At 36.2% G+C, this 22027-nt stretch overlaps 1 protein-coding gene across 10 annotated transcripts in view; it reads left to right on the top strand.

Moving 5' to 3' along the window:
• The window catches only part of PCM1 (pericentriolar material 1), an 80878-nt gene that overhangs the window by 54200 nt on the left and 4651 nt on the right, over positions 1 to 22027 (top strand). For all 10 annotated transcript variants that reach the window (XM_040643304.1, XM_040643300.1, XM_040643302.1 and 7 more), the window contains 11 exons: positions 2008 to 2064; positions 4592 to 4764; positions 5103 to 5234; positions 9535 to 9655; positions 11127 to 11285; positions 11531 to 11664; positions 13992 to 14126; positions 16812 to 17009; positions 18630 to 18692; positions 18942 to 19077; positions 19375 to 19535. In XM_040643304.1, coding sequence (XP_040499238.1) covers positions 2008 to 2064; positions 4592 to 4764; positions 5103 to 5234; positions 9535 to 9655; positions 11127 to 11285; positions 11531 to 11664; positions 13992 to 14126; positions 16812 to 17009; positions 18630 to 18692; positions 18942 to 19077; positions 19375 to 19535 — 1469 coding nt within the window. The remainder of the gene's footprint in view (positions 1 to 2007; positions 2065 to 4591; positions 4765 to 5102; positions 5235 to 9534; positions 9656 to 11126; positions 11286 to 11530; positions 11665 to 13991; positions 14127 to 16811; positions 17010 to 18629; positions 18693 to 18941; positions 19078 to 19374; positions 19536 to 22027) is intronic.

Below are 22027 nucleotides of genomic sequence, written 5' to 3'. Positions count from 1 at the left end.
TCTGAATAAGAATTTGATATAAAATCGTATCATTCCCTGCTTAAAATCTCTGGCTTTACCATGCTTACAGGGGAGAGTCCAAGTGCCTTAATGTAACATCTGGCCAGCAGAGATTTGGCTCCTTGCATCTCTAAACTCTTTCTCCCCACCCTCTGCCCTTGAAGTTGCCTCTTTCCTTGGCACTGGACTGAAGTTTTCGCATAGCTATCCTGCTGTTTTTCACCTCAGCAGGTCTTTTCTGCCTCCAGTCCTTTTTGCTCTTTGTAAGCCTTTTTCTCTACTGGAGTCTTAAATAAAATGTTAATTCTGCAACTCTGAAGTTGCATCAGATTAAAGCTTAGATAATTTTCCCTTTCTCCTTTTTTGTTTCTGTTGTAGCCTGTGTAAATCTCTTCTGTTGCCCATATCACATTATATAGTATTTACTTGTTTAAGTGTCTTTGTCACCTTTTTGAGTCCCTTGGCAGCAAATAATACCTTTTCATATTTGTGCCTTAAACGTTCCCATGGTATTGCACACATGGTAGGCACTTACTAAGTGTTAATTGAATGAATGAATGAAGGGAGTTGTATGCGTTTGCCACTGTTTGAAGTACTGATACTTGTTTTATAAAGAACAAGTACATCTCAAAGAAACATGGAGAGGGAGGCAGTAAATAGAGACCCTCAATTCTTGGGTGTCAGTAGGATCCTTGGTGAAAAGTGAGAGTAGCAGCTACCATTTGTATTATGCTTTACTATTTACAAATTAAACCAATTACTGATCTCATTTGAGCCTCATAATGCTATGAATTGGTTTTATTTCCATCTTGCAGATGAGGAAACATGGTCAGAGAGTATCCCTGTTTTTTTCCCAGCATCATAAAGAGCTAGTAACAGAAACTGATACAGTTTTTCTGGAAAGCTTGAGAAGTCATGGCCTTATCTCAGTAATTGTACTTATCTATGCTAAGGAAACAAAAATGAAAAAAAATACTGGGACTTAGTGTCATCTGAGCTATGATTCCAAATATGTTTAAACAAAAAATCAGAATGAATAAAGACTAAAAGAAAATGCATCAAAATGTTAATAGTGTTTTTATCATCTTTAAACTCTTCTATATTTTCTGAACCTTTCATAATGAGTATTTATTGCTTTTATAATCAGAAAAGAAACATCACATTTGTTTGTATTTTGAACTGACTTCCTCGAGGTCATATTGCTAAGAAATGGCAGAGTGGAAGTTTTAATTCTGGCCTTAAGTCTAGGATCCTTTTGACAAAACTATCAATTTTCTTGATGCGAGCCCAGCATTTTACCAAAATTTTATAATTTTTATCTCCTTTCACTGTCTTTACCAAAGAGTGAGATCTTCAAAGAGTAAACAGTCGATGGAGATTGGGGAAGGACACTAAACTGAAAGGCTTATTAATTAATTGGATTATCAAGTTACGTAATAATGGATAGTTGGTCATAGGACTTCAGACCTTATTACTGTTACTTAGAAAAATACAGTGATTGAATTTTGGTGCACTAAAAAATGCTTGAATTGTGTAAATATACCCTGTGTGTATTTACATATTCATTTTCTAAAAAGACTTATTTTTAGTTTTAATCATTACTCAAATTCTTTATAGCATGGACTAGTAGTTTTTGTTATGCGATTACTAGAGAGTAGCATGTATGACTGCTAGTATTGAATTTTACAGTCTTCTCCTCCCTCGAGGGTTGTGGGAGCATCACCTTGACATGTATGCTTCTAAGGGTGAATGGCCGAAGTTTATTATGATAGTCATCATCAGTCATGTTAAGCTTCTACATAAGTTTATAGCAAATCTTTTGATATTTTCCCTAATAAGATTATTTTTAAGGTATAAACCATACCTTGTGATAACATTTCAGTTCAGGCAAACAATTTTAAAGAAATTTGCTTTTTTTTTTTTTAATTCACTTATTCATATTATGGACCCTGTCTTTACTATTCATACACATTTTATGTTCATCCTTATGTCTGCCCTTTCCTACAGCACATGCTAGGAGAATACTACAGCAGTCTAACAGAAATGCATGCAATGAAGCGCCAGGTAACAATCTGCTTAGTTTTGGTGTCCACTTTTTGTTAATTTTTTCCATTAGTCTTAAATATCCTTAGTTTTATTGCTCTGATTTTTTTTTTTTAGATGTAGCTTAGTGTATATATGTCATGTGGCTTGTAAAAGTGAAAGAGAATTCATATTCATAAAATTCTGAAGGCTTTCATTTGTAATTCTTTACTTGGGTGGTAAAATTAGCTGCTTTTCTTGTTTTAATTTTTAGTTATTGTATGTAACATAACCAACACATTCATAAGGATAATAAAAAATCTTTTTATAATTGATTGTTTTATTTGAAGTTATTCATTTTGTAATTCTTAAATGCATAAAAGCATTAATATTTTTGAAACAAAAATAGTTATTTTTTCCTAGCTTTGATTTACAGTGTTAAGTATTGTGTGTAACTTCTGTTGTCCTTGCTTATTTTTCATTACTAGTCAACATCTGCCAAAAAAAAATAAGCCAATAAACCATTAAATAAAATCAGTGACATGCAAAGACCATGATAAATAAAAATATATGGAAAATTATAAAGATTCCAAAATACTGTTTTTGTCTTTATACTGTGTATTTTCTTTAAACATGGTTCTGTGCGATTTAAAATTATAAATATTCTTTAATGCCTCCTGTACTATAAATAAGTGAAAAATAGAAGCTTGTTATGAATCTTTAGGAGAATCTAAAGAAAAAAATAAGAATCTGGCGCAGACAAAGCTTGAATCATATCTGTGACACTTCCTAAAGAAAAGAACTCTGAAAAATAGAGAGGATAAAAATAAGATAAATTCAGAGAAACCTGACTGAGATCAAGGATTTTTCTAGTCTACCCTAATGCATTTTAGTTCAGGGGGAGAAACTGGCGAAAACTTTCCATCTGTCTATTGCAGGGCTCAGGGGGTGGGCAGTAAAGCATGTGTTCAGCATCATTCATTATTCAGGAACAATTTAATTTTTAATGATACATAATTTAGAGTGATAATTTTATCACATATAGAGATATGACAGATGTCATTAAATATCCTTTGTTCTTTGAAATAATAAACATTTTCTAATTTAACTGGTCAAACTGTAGTATATAAATTGGAAGTTTATCTGGGTTTTTCCTTTAAGTAGAGATTTCCTACAGAGATAGTTTTGGTTCCTGCTTATAATATCACATTTGAACATTTTAAAACTAGTAAGAGAACTTAAGTATTTTATTTAATACTCATAAATGGGGCAAGATAGGGAAATTGCATATTTAATATTATAATTTACTTGTAGAAATTATGGCCTTAAAGGTGTTAATATACAAGATGTAAGTTAGTAGGAAGTTTTTTCATTAGGCCTCATTTCCTTTGCATATTCTTACCCTCTCTTACAAAAAATGAATTAAATCTTTATGATCTTTGTATATTTATTTAAAAGCACAGTATATTAAAAACTCAACATTTTAAATTCTCTTTTTTAGAAACTTGTCCCAGGTATTTGTGGAACCTGAATATTGAACTATGCATGGTTCTACTATTGCTCTAGAAAGGGTACAGAATTTGATAGCTAGAAGAACTACTTAGAGATTTTTTTAAAGATGTTATTTATTTTAGGGAGTAAGAGTGTGCACACACGTGTGAGAGCCGGGAGTGGGATGGGGTGGGGATTTGGGGGAGAGGGAGAGAATTTCAAGCAGACTCCACTCTGAGCATGGAGCCCTATGTGGGGCTCAGTCTCATATCCCCGAGATCATGACCTGAGCCTAAATCAGGAGTCAGATGCTTAACTGATTGAGCCACCCAGGTGCCCCCAGAGATTTTTTTAAATAGAGAAGTCAAAATGGGAACAGTTTCTAATTTGCACCCTTAAAAATAAAGGTATGACTGTATACCTTTAAGAGTAATAATTTTGTGTTATCAACAGATACATATAGCAGAATTATTGAATGATGCCTAGATTCTGTAAAACTGAAAACGTGCATTGGGTCATGCCTGGTCCGACTTATACTGAGTATGTCAGTAAGACTTACCAAAATGGACCTATATTGTTGTACATTCAAAAATTCAATTTTCCATCAATACAGCATGATAGCTGAGAATTAGTAGACCTAACTAGATAGACCTTAAAATATAGCTTTTATTGCCAGCATTCAGTTTATTCTAAACATTAAATGAATTTCCTTTTCTGTAACAAAGTTCATATTAGCAAAAAAAAAGTGCAGTTTTTTTATTTCTTTCAAGTGCTGAAGGATTTCTGCTGATTATTCCTATGAAATTTGTAAAATTTTCCAGATAATTTTTTTGAGAAATAAGTATGGTCTGAGTAATGCTAGGTATTTCTCTAATATATAGTATATATCTTGATATTTTTGAGATTATTTTTATCTTGGTAATTTTTAAGATTCTTTTTCTACTTTAAAAGTCCTAAAATAGAATTAAGTCTGTTCTGATTTTTAAGTAATTTAAACCTGAGTAATGATACAAGCTAATAGAAATTGTCAGGAATGTATTTTATCATTGTTAACTTCCTGATCTTTATTATCTTCCAGAAACTGGGAGTGATTTTTCCATGTTCGAAGCTTTGCGGGATACTATTTATTCTGAAGTAGCTACATTAATTTCTCAAAATGAATCTCGGCCACATTTTCTTATTGAACTCTTCCATGAACTTCAGCTACTTAATACAGACTACTTGAGACAAAGGGCTTTATATGCGTTGCAGGTATCTGGTACCTAACATTCTTTTTCCTACCCTGTCTGGTACCTCTTTTCTTCATGATTGTATCTGGTTGCCTTCTTAGACTGAAGTACATCTTGTTCCATATGTGTTACGATCTGTTTGCCATTTTATTTAAAACTTCTGGTATAGCTTCAGTAGCCTTTAGATAAAGTCTTTCTCTGAGCAATTTTTTAGTGTTTTATCTTTAATGTTATTTCTTCCTCAAAATTAACCTATGAGGTGAGGAGCATTCATTTGCTCTTCTGTCTGCTTTTGCGTTTAAATTGATGATAAAAAAAATAAATGTTTTACATAAGTAACTATCTTATTTCCTTATTTAGGACATAGTATCCAGACATATTTCTGAGAACCATGAAAAAGGAGGAGAAAATGTAAAGTCAGGAAATTCTGGTACTTGGATAGCATCAAACTCAGAACTTACCCCCAGTGAAAGCCTTGCTACCACTGATGATGTAAGCTGATAATGATTAATGAACGTAGATAAAACTTCAGTATGCTGTAAACAGAAGTTAAATAAGTACTTGTAAATTGTGAATATACCTGATGCTTGGTTTTGAGCTTTCTTAAAAAGCTAAGTGTAACACATTATTTTGAGGTGAGGTATAAAACTCAATTAAAATATGTCAGCAGACACTGGAAATTATGTATAAATGATAGATTTTAAGGTGTAAAACTGTATTTATATTTCTAGTGCCCATCATAGGAATTGACTCACAACAGCCATTTAGTAAAGTTTGTTGTGTTTATTCAAGACATTCAGTAAACCAGACTGCAGTCAGATCACAGAGCCCTAAAATAAATAAATACAAGATAAATCAGGTCTTTGGGTTGGAAGAGAAGCCTGGACAAAAAGTCATCCAGGAAAAGAAATGTAACTTAATGTATTCAAGTTTATGAAGAAAATTTTGAATAAAGTAAAGGAACTTAGGGAGTGGAAAAGAGTGGTGAGGAAAACGGTGCATTTTCAGTAATCTGTGTTTTCCAGATAGTCCCCACGTAGCACATAAGCCAGTGAGTGACTGGATGGCAAACTGCTAGGATAGTGAGGACGTAATGTGCTAGGTATTTGGAATTCACTTACTTAAAGGTTTGGACCCTGATTCTATTATAAAAGGTATTATGGGGTCCTCGGGTAGCAAATACATCTCTTTTCTATGCCAGCGCTAGTACGTGGGTTTTCATGGATAAGAGTGCCATAACTGATTAGCATGTGTCTGCTCTGTGTAGAGAGCTGGAAGCAGTGTTACTGTGTTCCTGCCCACTGCTGGTATAGTAGCATTGTGACTTCTTTTTGAAAAGATAGTATTTCCTCAAAAGACTTCTTTGAGTTTTTTTTTTTTTTTCCACATATAGTGATTTCCTTATAACTGTTGAGGACTTTTCCTGAATTCTTGCTCTTTAACTTATGCTCATTTTTAAAACAGTACTTCCCCAAGTCATCTTTTCTGCTTAAAACCTTAGGCTCCAACTTCTCTACCACAAACAAAAGGATATGGTTTTAATTCACTTTACAATGTCAAATATAAATTAATGTAAGTAATTGTTTCTTGGGATTGTTATTATAAATTGAAAATTGCGTACTCCGTTTTGTGGAAAATGGAGAGAGTGGTCCAGCTTTATAGATAAATTAGGGGATATGCAGTTACATTAAAGTTTATTAGGCACTGAAATAACTTGCTGAGAGCATGAATGGTTTCTCTGCCTCCTGTAACTCCATTGCCTCCGTTTTTATCCAGATTTCATATAGGTGGTATTACTTCGTTAATTTAAAATATTTGAGCACATTGGCTTTTACCATCAATAGCAAATTGGAAATTGAGCTACAATATATGATAAAGTTAACCTGACAAGATTTTAAAGATTTTTCCTTACAACTGCTGCAGACTTAAATAAAATTTAAAGATACCGACCTGCTTAATAAGTAGGTGTCTTAGTTGGGGTGGGTACAACAAAACACTGTAGACTGGATGGTTAAACAATAGCCTTTTATTTCTCACAGTTCTGGAGGCGGGGAAGTCCAAGATCATGGTGCCGGCAGATTTGGTACTTGGTTCAGGCCCTCTTCCTGGCTTGCAGATGGCCACCTTCTCCATGTGTCCTCACATGGCTCTGGTGTCTCTTTTTTTAAAAGGGCACTAATGCCACCATGGGGGCTCCACCGTCATTACCTCATCTGAAACCTTGATTACCTCCCAAAGGCCCCACCTCCTAATACATTGGGAGTTAAGGCTTCAACACATGAATTTCAGGGGAGAACACAGAGATTCAATCCATAACCATATAGACTTGGCACAAATAACTCTACTTAGTATTATTTTTAAATAACTAAATCAGTTCTTTAAGTTTTCAGCCAAAACTTTAAATTCATCATTAATGTTAACATCCTCCCTCTATTAATGCTGTTTAATCAGCAGCAGCACAACATGTGGTGTTCCCACCCACAGATCTAGAGCAGTCCTGTCCAGTAGAACTTGCTACAGTGATGGAAATGTTTTATATGTGCATTGTCTAATATGGTAGCCATTAGCCACATGGGGCTGTCAAGCACTTGAAATGTGGCTAATGGGACCAAGGAACTAAATTTTAAATTTTAATATAAATAGGCTAGCAGTTTCCATATTGGACAGATAGAGACTAGCATTCTCCGTGTTTCTAGGCCAAGGTCTTTTTTTTTTTTTTAAGATTTTATTTATTTATTTATTTATTTATTTATTTATTTATTTGAGAGAGAGCAAGAGAGATCACAGAGGGAGAAGGAGGGGGAGAAGCAGACTCCCCACTGAGCAGAGAGTCCTATGCAGGGCTCAATCCCAGGACCCTGAGATCATGACCTAGAGCCGAAGGTAGGCACTTAACCAGCTGGGCCACCCAGGCGTCTCTAGGCCAAGGTCTTTTGAGCTCCATTTATAGAGTTTGCATCGGCACATTTCAGAGTAAGAGCCTTCGTGGCCAGGAAAGAAGTAAAAGTTGGCATCTGGGAATTACAAGTCAAAGGGGGGATGAAGAATTGAAGTTTAGGAAGAGGAAGAAACCCTTTTTATCTTCTATTCCACATGCCATAAAATGACAAAAGCACATCTACCTTCCAGTTTTAATTGAAGGAGCAACGAAATGGTTCCATTTCCTAAAACATGTTCTGTAATGCCTGAATTTCTTTTAATCAGAGACAGAGCTTTCGTTTCATAATTGGAAGAGAAAAATTTAAGATTTATAGCTAGGAGAAAGAACACAATTGTGAAATGAGTTTTAGAATGTGAAACTCCCCTTAATCACAGTATACACAAAAATTATTTTGAAATTAAAGTCCTAAAAAGGCTAAAACTATAAAACTTCTAAAAGAAAATCTTCATGATTTAACATAAGCAAAGATTTCTTAGGGTACGAGAAGCTTTAGAACTATAAAAGAGAAGATTGATAAGTTAGACTTGATTAAAAATAAAATCTTTCTGCTTTTCAAAAGACACCATTAGGAGAATATAATCTTCGTACACATATCTGACAATGACTATAAATGACAAATCCAGACTACATAAAGAACTTGGGCAATTCGCTTATTTATAAGACCAACAACTCGGTCAGACAGGGGCAAGAGATTTGAACAGGCGCTACATGAAAGAAGATCTATAAACGGTGGCCAATGTGCAAATTAAAACCACATGAGAAATTTCCTCACGTGCACTAGAAAAGACTGAAATTAAAAAGATGGACAATAAGAAGTGTTGGTGTGAATGTAGAGTGATCGGAACTTTCACACTCCTTATGGAATTATAAAATTGTATAACCACTTTGGAAAGCAGTTTGGCCGTTTCTTAAAAAAAGTGAAACATAAACCTGGCATGTGACCAAGGAATTTTTCTTCTAGGTATTCATCCAAGAGAAATGAAAACATATGTCCACAAAAACACTTGTATTCTAATGTTCATAGCGTCTTTAGTCATGATAGCCTCAAACTGGAACATCAACAGATAAATGGATAAACAAAATATGGTATATCCTTACAATGGGATACTATTCAGCCATTCAGAAATAATGAACTTCTGAAACACATGACAACATGGATTAATTTCAGAAACCTGTTGAGCAAAAGAAAAGAAGCCAAACACCGAAGAATATATACTGAATGGTTCCATATATCAAGTTCTAGAGCCAGCAAAACTGATTTGTGGTGATAGAAATCTTATGAGTGGGGTGTAGTGGAGACTGACTGCAGAGGGATACAAAGGAACTTTATGGGCTGATGGAAATGGTCTTTATCTTTAGGGAAGGTGGTTACATGGGTATATATATATATATTTTTAGAACTCATCAGACTGTACACTTAATGGGTACACTGTTGTATATAAATTATATTTCAATAAAGTTCATTTAAAAAATACGAATGATGCTGTCATGTTTTTCTTCTGATAAAACCAGATATAGTAAGGTCCTGGGCATTGTTAGGTTTTAGAGATGGGTTAACTTACCTGAGGGTGTAGAACTAATTTAAAATGTCTGCTTTCCCAAGTTAGAATTTTAATCAGTAGCTGCTTCTGTGTATTTTCATTTATTTAATGACATATGTTCTGTAAGATTACTTAATATTTTAATGTTCTCTGTGACTGTTCAACCTTTAATAACTTTGGTTATATCCCAGTTTTAAGTATATAGGTTTATGCAAATACTTAGCTTCTATGGTAAATTTTTAATATTTGTCAGAAAATTTTTAAGAGAAATATTAGTGATTTTTATTTGTTTTTTTAAACCATAACTTAGGAAACTTTTGAGAAGAACTTTGAGAGAGAAACACATAAAATAAGTGAGCAAAATGATGCTGATAACGCTAGTGTCATGTCTGTATCTTCAAATCTTGAGCCTTTTGCAACAGATGATCTAGGTAAGCAGAATTTTTTATAATCTTAGAGCATGACTTTAATACAGTCTTTGAATTACATTGATTAAGAAACAAAAGTCCAAAAAAGGCAAGATGTGGTGGAAAGACTGAAAAGTCTCTCAGTGTCTAAGCCAGGAATCTCCTGTTAGCTCTTTAGCCTTTGGCACATCTCGTCATTCTGACTGCGTGTTCTAAGGAAACGGGAGTCTTACCTACCTTGCTCTGTGTTCTTTGAAAAATACATAGAATTTTCTACATGTATAATAGAGCTGAAGAAATGTTAATTTCCTTCCGGTAAGGGAAAGATGATACTTTAAGGTTTTCTACTTAGTGGGAAAAATTCAGAGGTATCAGGGCCTCATCCAATCACATTTTCAGTAACAATATTCACTTCAGTAAGTTGCAATAACTGAATTTGCAATAACTGAAATTTCTTAGCATAATAATCTAGTGAGATACCCAGGTAACTCTGAGTGTGCATAACGCATTGCACTTTTTTTTTCATCATTAGTAAAGCAAGCTTGGAGGGTTGTATAACTCAAAGGGAAGAAGAAAACCCAGAGTCCCAGACTTGGGAAGGAGACTAGAGAAAAGAAGAATGTACCCGATTCGTTTTCCTGGCTGTAGCCTATCAAGAGATTGAATCATTCAGACCTCCAGGGCATTTAGTTGATAAAATCTAAGTCCTGTTATTCTAGTGTTTGTTCTTATGATGAGAACAAGATTTAGATAATTCCAAAGGGCTCCCTACAAAGAAAAGGGCCAAGCCTTGCCCTGTTATTAGGTACACACCTTTTACCAAAGCAGTAAGTCTTCCTTTTGCCTTATCCTGTTAACGGACCCTAAGCCTAGCTCCCTTCTGGGTAAATACCTGTCAAGTCTGAACTGATCTCATCCCATTTTAGAGAAAAATTTCCCTTTCCCCTTTAGTTTGTTCCCCCTTTCTGAGTTACTAAATGGCTTTGAGTCCTATCTGTTTTGTTTCATTTACTGATTTTTTTCCTCAAAATCCTTCACTAGCTTTGTCTGAAGTGGACAAAGGAAAACTGGGAAATGTCTTTCTTGGGCCTTTTCCTTATTTACTTCTGTTCAGTTGGATCCTTTTCATCAGAATTTGGGACATCCTGGGATTTATTTTCTTTGTACTGTTTATGTGAAGCAACATGATGACTAGTGAAATCAATATGGACTTCAGAGTCTAAGAGAGTAATATATGCCAAGTCACCGAACTAGTAGTGTCTGGAACTTGGTAAAGCTACTTTTCCTTACCTACAGTTAGACATTATTTTATTTTATTAATACGTTGTGAGGAATACATGATGAAGTTTGCTTTTGTATCTTCTCAGAATGTCTCTGTTTCATATGTAGGTAACACTGTGATAAATGTCTGTTTCATATGTAGGTAACACTGTGATAAATGTCTCTGTTTCATATGTAGGTAACACTGTGATAAATGTCTTTGTTTCATATGTAGGTAACACTGTGATTCACTTAGATCAGGCATTAGCCAGAATGCGGGAATACGAGCGTATGAAGACCGAGGCCGGAAGTGGCACAAATGTGAGATGCACCTGCAGGAGTCTTGAGGCTGAGGATGGTGCCGCTGCCCCGAGTACGGTTGCTAACTTAGAAGGTGTGTTCTTGGCAGAGTACAAGTACAGAAACTGCAGTTTCCTATGTAACGAAAATGTGTAAGCCCACCTGATAATAGTTTTAGTACCACTTTCTTTTAGTTATTAAGGTGCTAAAACTACATAAATGCTCCTTTGTATTAGAGTAAAATCATCAGATTTTAATATTTAGAGTTCCGAATAAGTGCGTATATATAATGTCACAGACTTTATTTTGCTAATGAATCATTTTCTTTTTAAAAAAAAGAAGCTCCTATTGAAAATCATGGTTCACAGCAACCTGTAAGCGAAGTTTCTACTGTCCCGTGTCCTCGAATTGATACTCAGCAGCTGGACCGGCAAATTAAAGCCATTATGAAAGAAGTCATTCCTTTTTTAAAGGTAAGCAATAATTTTTTAAAACAAATACTTTCTGTGTTTTGTTGTTTAATTCTTACAAAAGACTTCATTGTAGTAAATTCAGAAAATAACAGGTAAACGAAAGAAAGCTAAAAACACATCAGTTTTGTCAGTTATTCTGTAAATTTATCTCCCGTTATTTGTTAAATATGTACTCACCTCCTGGAAAAGAATATTTCTACTCCTGTAAGTTGTAAGAATATGCATATGTTCATGTAGATAGAGGCGTAGGTTTATTTGAGAGTTCAAAACCATTCCTTCAGGTGAGTTGACTTAAACTATGCAAGTGGTTATTTGCTTTCATCTTAGGCATAGATAAGTGTTGCCTCTTTTGTTTTACGTTTTAGTTTTATCATGAGTGATCCATTAAATATTTGTAAGCATGTCTTTTTTTTGGTAAAATTCGGTATATGGCCAGCAATATTTACTTAATATGTCGAGTTACTTTCTAAGGTTTAAAAAATCTGAATGATTTAGCTTTATGCTTAGGGAATGCAGTCATCTACAGTTAGGAAATTTTATTGCTTTTACCATTTTGTGTCTGATTTCATTGACACCCCCTCATAAATATTCACTTAACTAAATTTAGCGTTTCAAAAAGTTTTTGAGGCTAACAAAATGAGTAGAACTAATGATCTGATTTTAACTATTTGGTTATGTCTCATTTCGCTTCAAATCTTCACTTTCTTGGTAGGATTATAGAACTTCTTTGTTAATGTCAGCGTCATATCCAGTCACCTAAGCTAGACTTCTTGACTCTCATACCCTCTGTCACCAGTGAGTCAAAAATTGATTTTTCCACTTAAGAGCAGTCACTTTTCCTTCCTTCTCTCCAATAACATAACCTTAATTTAGATCCTCATGTTTTGCCTAGACAGCCTGTCATAATAGGCATGAAATGAATGTTTACTAGGCAGACTCCCTAGCCTTCAAGAGATTTCACTACTGGACCTGGTTTACTTCTCCAGCTTCATCTCTCCCCACTCTCCATCTGGTCCCCTCACTCACTTCAAATTACTCTGCATTTCCTGTTCCTACCGTTGCATTTTCATATATCAGCCCTTTGTGCAAGTTGTCATTATTGAAAATATTAAATTCCTTCACTCTTTTCTGCTTGGCAGAAATATCCATTCTTCAGAGATAATTGTTGTTTCTAATATGCTACCATAGCTCCTTACAGAATCTAGTGTGCTGCTTTTATGATGTCTGTATATTCAACAGGTAATGAGTGTCTCCCGTGAGCTGGCCACTGTCCTAGGTGATAAATAAGACACAGCCCTTGGAGTTAAGAAGTATCTGTTGGACAGTGCATAGCATGTAGTGATTGATTGTTCATATATCTGACTTTCTCCTCTGGTATTTGATCTCTTGAAGACAAGGGACTGTTGTCCTTTTTTTTTTTTTTTTAAACTGCCTGCCCTGTCACATGATTTTTTAAAAAATGACCTTAATTCCTTCAGTTTAAGGAACCTTAGAAACCATCTAGTTTAGCCACCTCATTTTAAACATTTCTATAGAAAAAAACAAAACCAGAACATGAACTTACCTGAGTAAAGGCTAGAAGACCTGCCCAAATGAGTTTAGTGGCAGAAGAGAGATGAGAACCTTGAGGTACTTGATGCAGCTGTTTTATGGACTCACCTCCAAAAGTGCACCGTGATTTGGATCATTAGGTAACTTGCACCTGCTTCTAAAGGAAGATGAAGGAGAAGAGGAGACTTGCCCAAAAAGGCTTGTTAGGAAAGTTAGTGGTTCTCAACTGGGGGTAATTTTGACCCTAAAAGCATTTTGTAATATGTATATACAGTTTTAGTTCTCAGGACTTAGGAGAGTAGAGGGTGCTATTGGCCTCTAGTGGGTAGAGGCCGGAGTGCTGCTGAGCCTCTGCACTGCACACAGTGTCCGGAATGCCCAGCGAGGCTGCAGAAGCAGAGTTAGAAGATACGTGGAGAAGTGGGGGGCAGGCAAATTGCAAGAGTGTGGTTGAAATGCACTGAACTGTAGATGGGAAGACCGGCAATATGGAGACTACGGCATGAGTAGTTCTCCTTCAGATACAGGAAGGAAGTAATGAAAAGTATTGAATCAGCCTGTTTCTTTTACTGGCTGTTCCCTGCTGTGGTGGGCCAAAATGTACAAACCCCTTAACACATGTAGTGCAGGAGTTTGGCTCTTCTTATGAATAGATACTTCTAAATGTATATCTGAAAATTGAGAAGCATCTATGCAAGAAAAAAAAGTCTCATGTGAATTAATATTTTTTAAACAATAGGTAAGTTTATATCCTAACCAGCTAGCATTTTTCTCAGGAGCACATGGATGAAGTATGCTCTTCTCAACTTCTAACTTCAGTAAGACGTATGGTTTTGACTCTCACCCAGCAAAATGATGAGAGCAAAGAATTTGTAAAGTTCTTTCATAAACAACTGGGAAGTATATTACAGGTAAGAGTTTATACTGTATGACTTACCAATATACCCTGTAGTTGGATTTTTTTTTTTTTTTTTTTGCCATTTTCTGGCAATATGCAATTTATTCAAGTAAATGTCCATTCTGGTATCCATTGAGGATGACATTTCAATACCTTTTTAGGTTATTCCTTTACCTGGTTTTAAAAAAAAATTGTATTATGGGACACCTGGGTAGCTCAGTTGGTTAAGTGTCTGCCTTCGGCTCAGGTCATGATCTCAGGGTCCTGGGATCCAGCCCTGCATCAGGCTCCCTGCTCAGTGAGGAGCCTGCTTCTCTCTCTCACTCTCCTGTGCACGCACACACACACACACACAGTCTCTCTCTCTCTTTCTCCCTCTTTCTCAAATAAAATCTTTAAAAAAAAATTGTATTAGGGCCCGTGTCTTCCTTTGACTCAATCATCTGTAAGGCCTACCCAAGCTATAATAAAATTTTGTTTTGATTTTTCTCCTACCCAGTAAGAACATTTCAAGGTTGTTGTTTAGGAAGTATTTTGTGATATTTTCTAAAATAATTTTTTTCCAGTGTGGGAAATTTTAGAAAATAGAAACCATGTGTTGATTGTAGAGACTTCCTAGGCTATAATAGTAACTTAATGTTAAGGTTGTGATTCTCAACTGGGGGCAATTTTTCAATGCCCGCAGACATTTGTCACACAGGCAGAAAGTGGCTGGTACTAATGTCTTGTGGCATATTAACCTTGCTAAGGTTGAGAATCCCTTTGTTAAGTAAGGCTACCTTCTATATAATAAACATCTTTACAGTTCAATCCACTCATATGTTATCCCATTGAGATAGTTCAGTGATGTGTATTATTACTCCAAACCAGGAAATATGTTTTTCTTTTCATCTTTATTACAGAAATTTCCCATAAAACTGTTCCTTTCTTCCTATTCCTGTTTAAATTGGTTTTAGAGAAAATATTATCACTTTGTCTATTAATAACTTTTTTAAAACCTGAGGTTTGATACAAATTACCATCACTGTAATTTTCCATTTTGTTTTTATTAAGGCAAAAGTATAAATTCAATAATAGGTTTTAAGTCATGCTGGCTCTATTTAATTGCTAACACATAATCTATAAAGAATATAAGACATTTCTGTTGTTAGCAGTTTAAAAATGTTTAGGATAATTTTAAGTAGTTAATTTGTTCCTACAGAAAGAAAGAACTCCATTCTAGAGTCAGGCTCAAAGAGAAATCGTTTATAATTAAATATTTTTGTTTATCAAGATCCATGCAGGGGCGCCTGGGTGGCACAGCAGTTAAGCGTCTGCCTTCGGCTCAGGGCGTGATCCTGGCGTTAAGGGATCGAGCCCCACATCAGGCTCCTCCGCTATGAGCCTGCTTCTTCCTCTCCCACTCCCCCTGCTTGTGTTCCCTCTCTCGCTGGCTGTCTCTATCTCTATCGAATAAATAAATAAAATCTTTAAAAAAAAAAGATCCATGCAGTCCTTCCTCAGTTTTGTCTGCTGTTACATAATTGAGATGGATGCCAAAGTATTAATTTGGAAATAAGATTTTCTTCTAAGAAAATCTGGCTGCTTTTCTTTTATCCCATTCCTGATTTTTTTTTCCCCACAAAGGGACCTAGAGAAGAATAGTTTACAGTAAGTCTTGCTCAGACTACTGAAAATTTTTCATGAGGTAGAGTTTAAAATACTATCTTCTACTTTTTTCTCTAAGAAACCTATTCAGTGAATTTTTTTTCACGAGGCAGCCACATTTATACTTCTTCCACAATTATGCTAGATAAGGTGGTTTTTGGAGCGAGGAGACATAGAACGCAGTTGTTTGCCTGTCTTCTAAATGGCATAGTCCATATTTTAGGAAGAAAAAGAAATGCAGTTTTATAAAAAATGTCTAGAATATAGCTGACTTACTCATTTGATAATGCTGTATTTCAACTTGAATAGAACATAAGTTTGCTTTTAAACTTGATTCTGAAGAAAAAGTTTAAATTAGAATGACTGCCTGGACTACATAAAAGGGGGGGGGGACTTGAAAAGTACTCTGATGTTAATATTAAGAAACTGAGAACTTCGTATTTTCCTCTCTGGGCAATTCAGCTTCTCACTGTGGTAATATGTATCCCCTGGCTTACTCAGGTGTGGCCTTGTGGCCACCAGTTCTTCTAATTAGGGACTAAATCTATGGATGATCCCATGTCCTGTTATTTTCTTTTTGTTTACACTTTAGAGGAGACTAGCATGGTTCCTACTTAGGTTGATATCACTAAAGAGTATTACTGTCTTGGGCACCTGGTTGGCCCACTCTTGGTTTCCGCTCAGGTCATGGTCTCAGGGTCCTGAGATCAAGCCTCATGTAGGGCTCCATGCGCAATGGGGAGTCTGCTTGAGATTCTCTCCTTCTCCCTCTGCCCCTCCCCTCCCCCAGCTCGTGCATTCTTGTTCTCTCTCTCCCTCTCTCTCTCTCTCTCTCTCTCAAAATAAATAAATAAATCTTTTTAAAAAAGAATAGGACTCTCTTCGTAGTAATCTTAGCCATTAGTTTTAGCTTTTTTCATACTATAAAAAGTAATAAAATTGTTTTTCCCTAGGTGAGTATTGTCATTTAAACTTGTTAATCCTCTGTATTGCTCTACCCACAATTGAAGTTTACTATAATCTTAAAATTACTTGGTTTATCATTGAATAGGATTCACTGGCAAAATTTGCTGGCAGAAAACTGAAAGACTGTGGAGAAGATCTTCTTGTAGAGATATCTGAAGTGTTGTTTAATGAATTGGCTTTCTTTAAGCTCATGCAAGATTTGGATAATAATAGTATAACTGTTAAACAGAGGTGCAAAAGGAAAATAGAAGCAGCTGGAGTGATACAGTCTTATGCCAAAGAGGTAAATGACATTCGTTTTGATTTTACGAGTAGTTACAATTAGCACAAAAATATAGTTCTTGATCATTATTAACTAAAACCATACTTGATCTCCACCAACATATTTTCTAAGTAATAGCAGTTAATCAGATTACCTAAATCAGTACATATGCTAGCCACATACTGAGTCTCAGATGTGACAGCAGGGGCTAAAAGATCAGTAGTGCAGACAGGAATTGGTGACAGGAATTCTCAGCTGTCTTACATTATTGTCACTCAAGTCTCCAGAGAAGAGAGAAGGACTGGGATCCGGTCCTTGACCAGCTGTCTGCAGTAGCTATTCCAGCCCCGATAGATCTCAGACCTACCAGATGTATCTATCACCCCAGCCAACACACGTGCTTGTTTACAAGTTAGGACTTTGGGTGCACATCTCTGTAGCTTCTTACACCTTATTAAATTAGTTTGATCACATGTGAAATTGGATGGGATTTTTCCCAACTTGAGGCATATCAGAAGGTTTCTCCCTTAGACCTCTCCCTCCTTTTGACTGTCTAATCATGAGAAGGAAAGCATGTCAAGACCCAAAACAGTAAGAGGTAACCCTTCTCCCTGAAATCTAAAGTAGAAAAAGTCAAGCCATCTATTTCACAATTTTCTTAATATTTTCACTCTAGACATAGATAAGTTTCAGATCGTTTCAGCCATTGCTAAGAGCCTGAAGAAAATTAAGCAGTATAAAACCATAATAAATGATTGGAAAGACTGCTTTAAGATAGGCAGTCTCCTGAGGCTGTTTGAGTGGGCGAAGTATGAACTAAGTCAAGAAAGAGGAGAAGGAGTTTATAATGAAGATGAAAGGGAAGAATATTCCAGGCAGAGAGAACTATAAGTGCAAAGACTCTGAGGCAGGATTGAGCAGTTTGGAGAACCTATCAAAGGCCAGGGTAGCAGGAACACTTCACATGAGGTGAGAGTGTAGGAGATGAGGTCACCTTGGTAGGTAAGGCCTAACTATGGGGCCTTAGCAGTGGTGGTAAGGACCTTCTATTTGATTTTATTCTAAGCATGATGGAAACCCATGGGAAATTTTGAAATAGAGGAGGGACATAATCTCGTGTGAAATTAAAAAGATTTGTCTAGATAGGAATTGTAGGAGAGAAGAGATAGAAGCAGAGACCAGTTGTAAGGCTGGTGCAGGAGCGCAGGTAGGAAATGACGTGACTTAGCTCCGAGCGCTCACCAGCGGATCCATTTTGACGGTTGAGTCAATGAGGCGTTCTTAGGGTTTAGATGTGGATAATACGAGTAGAGCACAGGTTGCTTCCTGGTGTCTGACTTGTGCCTGGGGTACATGAAGGGCCATTTACTGAGATTGGGAAGACTGAAGGAGGCTGGGGTTTGGGGAGGGAGTCAAACATTTTTGTTCTGGAATTAGTGAATTTGAGATGCTCATTATTCAGGGAGATGTCTGGTAGGCAGTGCTGATTTTTGTTTGGCTTGTTTAAAAGATTTCAGTGAAAGAGTTGAGTTTACATTTCTAAGAAAGCATTCAGCTCTTTGGATTGTGGTCAAAAACTGTAGCATTTGTTAAAGTTACTGCTGAAAGGTAACCCCTAAATTTTGTTTAATTTGCTTATAGGCCAAAAGGATTCTTGAAGGAGATCATGGCTCACCTGCTGGAGAAATTGATGATGAAGACAAAGTAAGCGGCTAATTAATTTGTGCCTAAAAGCAATGCTTTTGAGATAAAAGATTAAATAACTTTAATAACTTTTACTTTAATGTTTGAGAGAAAACTTTATCATCAAATGTCCTTTCTTCTGACAAAACTTTATTTTCTCTTAAAAACAGCTTTTTGTATTTTTTATTAGATCATGACGAATTTTTGTGATAGGCTGACTATATACCTTGTAAAACGTATTTTAAGGAATTTAAATGTATTTGTGGCTAGGACAAGGATGAAACTGAAACAGTTAAGCAGGCTCAGACATCTGAGATGTATGATGGTGACGGTCCCAAAAATGGGAGATCAGATGTTTCTGATCAAGAGGAAGATGAAGAAAGTGAAGAATGTCCGGTGTCTATTAGTAAGTGTGAAGGCTCCTTACTGGGTTTATATGTTAGCTCTTTATAGGTCACTTATCCAAACAGCTGGGTGGAGTTTAATGAAAGTACAGTTAGGTGTCCCGCAACTCTGAACGGTCTGGTGTGGCCCTGACCAGATGCCCTGTCCTTCTGCACCACAGTGTTTTACTGCTTACTGTTGGGGAGATTTCAGATAGCGTATATAAAGGACTTGGGCAACGCAGGAATGCAGTACATGGTAGCTACTATTAAGATTTAGTGCTGAAAATTTACTAAAAACTGTGTATTAATCAACTTAGACTTGTCCAAAGCTGAAACTCAGGCTTTGACTAATTATGGAAGTGGAGAAGATGAGAATGAGGATGAAGAACTAGAAGAATTTGAAGAGGGACCCGTGGATGTCCAGACTTCACTTCAGGCTAACACCGAAGCTACAGAAGACGCTGAACACGATGATCAGGTAGTCCCGTCCAGGCTCACTGGACACCTGCCCCAGTCTTCACTGCTGAAGGCAGATCCCTTTTTAAGGATGTTAGAATTTACAGCCTCCCTATTCTTGTGTTCATGAATGAATAAATCTTTTTAACATCCTCATTGAAATCTCAGTCAAACACTAGTTTATTTTTATATTTAGCAGTGCTTATATTTAAAGCACTTTAGTTTTTTGTTTTTTTTGTTTTTTTTTGTTTTTTTGTTTTTTTTGCTGGGGGGGTGGTGGTAACGAGTCCTAAAAACTGTGGTTTTACCTAGAAGATCTGAATTTTTCATGTATCTTTATGTATTTCCTAGTCATACATGGAAACAGTATATAACAAAATCATTCCCTTTCCTACCTCCACCTCGTCCTGTCCCACAGGCAGCTTTGTATGATTTCTTTTGTTATTTAACTCTGTATTTCTGAGTAGTATGTGTATATATTTATTTATTCATTTATGTATTAGACATTCTCTGTTAACTTCCTGTTATAGTAGGTGAAGACTTTTAGGTCACTTATGAGTCCTCATTTAATTATGTTAATCCTGTCCTCCTCATTCGGTTGTATCTTTTGCTTAAATCTACATTTAACCATAGATGTAACCAAACTACATAAATATTACCGACTGAACTAAGCAAATACTGTTTATTGCTTAGTCTTATACATTTTTTTCATTTGAAATTAATAATTGTCTGCATTTTTTATTTGCCTGATTTTCTTTGACCACATCCCCAAGTCTTTGTTCTGCGCAGCAACAGCTGCATAAACTTCTCAGTGGACTTTTCTGCATGTCCCAGTTTGTCATTTTGTCCTTCGCACTCTGTCCTGGCTTTGGCTCTTCGTCAGACCTGCTCACTAGCTAGCAGCCTAGGAATCCCCTTTGTCATTCTTTTTTCCATCTGTTTCTGGAATCCAGTCTTGTCCTTCTTTGGCCTCATTTTGGTAGCGCAAAATCCTAGTACCTCTCTGAGAAAGAGTGCATAAAAGATAAATATTTTGAGACTTTATAGGTCTAAGAAAGTCTTAAATTCTTCCATGTTGAAACATCATTTCAGTGCCTCCTTTGTCTTCCAGTTTTCAGTGCCTCTGTTGAGAAGGCTGATGCCTTTTTCAGTTCTGATTCTTTGCGTTCTTTTTTCTTTCCCACACTGTAGTTCTCTCCCTTGGAGTTCTGAAGTTTTACAGTGATATATACATTGTTGTGCATCTTTTTTCATTCACTATACTGGGTACTCACCGGGTCTTTAAGCAATCAATAACCATGTGCTTTATTTTGGTAAATTTTCTTTTTTTGTATTGCTTCCCCACCATTTTTTCCTTTCGTTCCTCTTGGAATTAATATTATCAGACATTATTAGCCCTCATGGGTTGATTTTCTAATTTACTCTCTTCCTTTTATCGTCCCCTTGCTCTTTTTGTTTTACTTTCTGAGAGATTTCTTTGACTTTAGTACTTATATGAATGTCATAGCTTTAATTTCGAAATACTTTTATTTTCTGATTACTTTTTTATAGCATGCCATTAGTTCAAAGAAGCACTGCCTTCTCTTACCCACATGGAGGCTTTCCGCAAATGTCTGTGTACCTTCAGTGTTTATACTAAAAAATGATACACCAGAAAGCTGGTTGGGGTTGTTCTGGGCTTCACTGTAGCGCATTTGGGTAGATAGCTTTTTGACGGAAAATCCCAAATGTTAATACCTATTGGTCTTTTCTCTGGGATGGTTTGTTTCTCCAAAGAAGGGTCTTCCGTTCTCCTCTTTCCTGGGAGGAGCTATATATCCCTCCTTGGCTGCCTGTGTTCAGGAGCTAGATGCGGGAATGTGTTAAGGGTCCCATTACTATACAGACTTGTGCTGAAGCCTTCTGTTTTCAGCATGACATTTTATCCTGTCCTCATTTGTGCTTTTTTTTTTTTTTATATATTTTATTTATTTATTCGACAGAGAGACAGCCAGCGAGAGAGGAAACACAAGCAGGGGGAGTGGGAGAGGAAGAAGCAGCCTCTTAGCGGAGGAGTCTGATGTGGGGCTCGATCCTAGAACGCTGGGATCACGCCCTGAGCAAAAGGCAGACGCTTAACGACTGCGCCACCCAGGCACCCCTCATTTGTGCTTTCTGCACCCCACCCTTACCCCTGGCAGCCCCCGTGTCTGAGGCTCACTAGTTCAATTTATCCAAAATATGATCTCCCACTTTCTGTTAAAATTGGGGGAGGGAACCTTGATGTTTGCATTTTCTTTTCACCCTCTTTTCATCCACCCCTGTATTCCTCTTCTAAGCTTGAGGTGAATCTGATTTTGTTCTCTCCTGCTGAAGGCACTTGGCTTTATCTTTCTCCCCTCCTGACCAGTTCTTCTTCCATACATTTAACATCTACATATAAATGGGTATCTTTTAGTTTCATTCAAGTAGAGTCTGATTTGAAAAAAAAATTTTTTTTAAATAGTGGAATCCATAATACTCTAGTTCTCTATT

Source organism: Ursus maritimus, unplaced genomic scaffold (genome assembly GCF_017311325.1).
Source record: "Ursus maritimus isolate PB19 unplaced genomic scaffold, ASM1731132v1 scaffold_28, whole genome shotgun sequence".
Lineage (NCBI taxonomy): Eukaryota > Metazoa > Chordata > Mammalia > Carnivora > Ursidae > Ursus > Ursus maritimus.
This window is presented reverse-complemented; position numbering and strand designations above follow the sequence as displayed.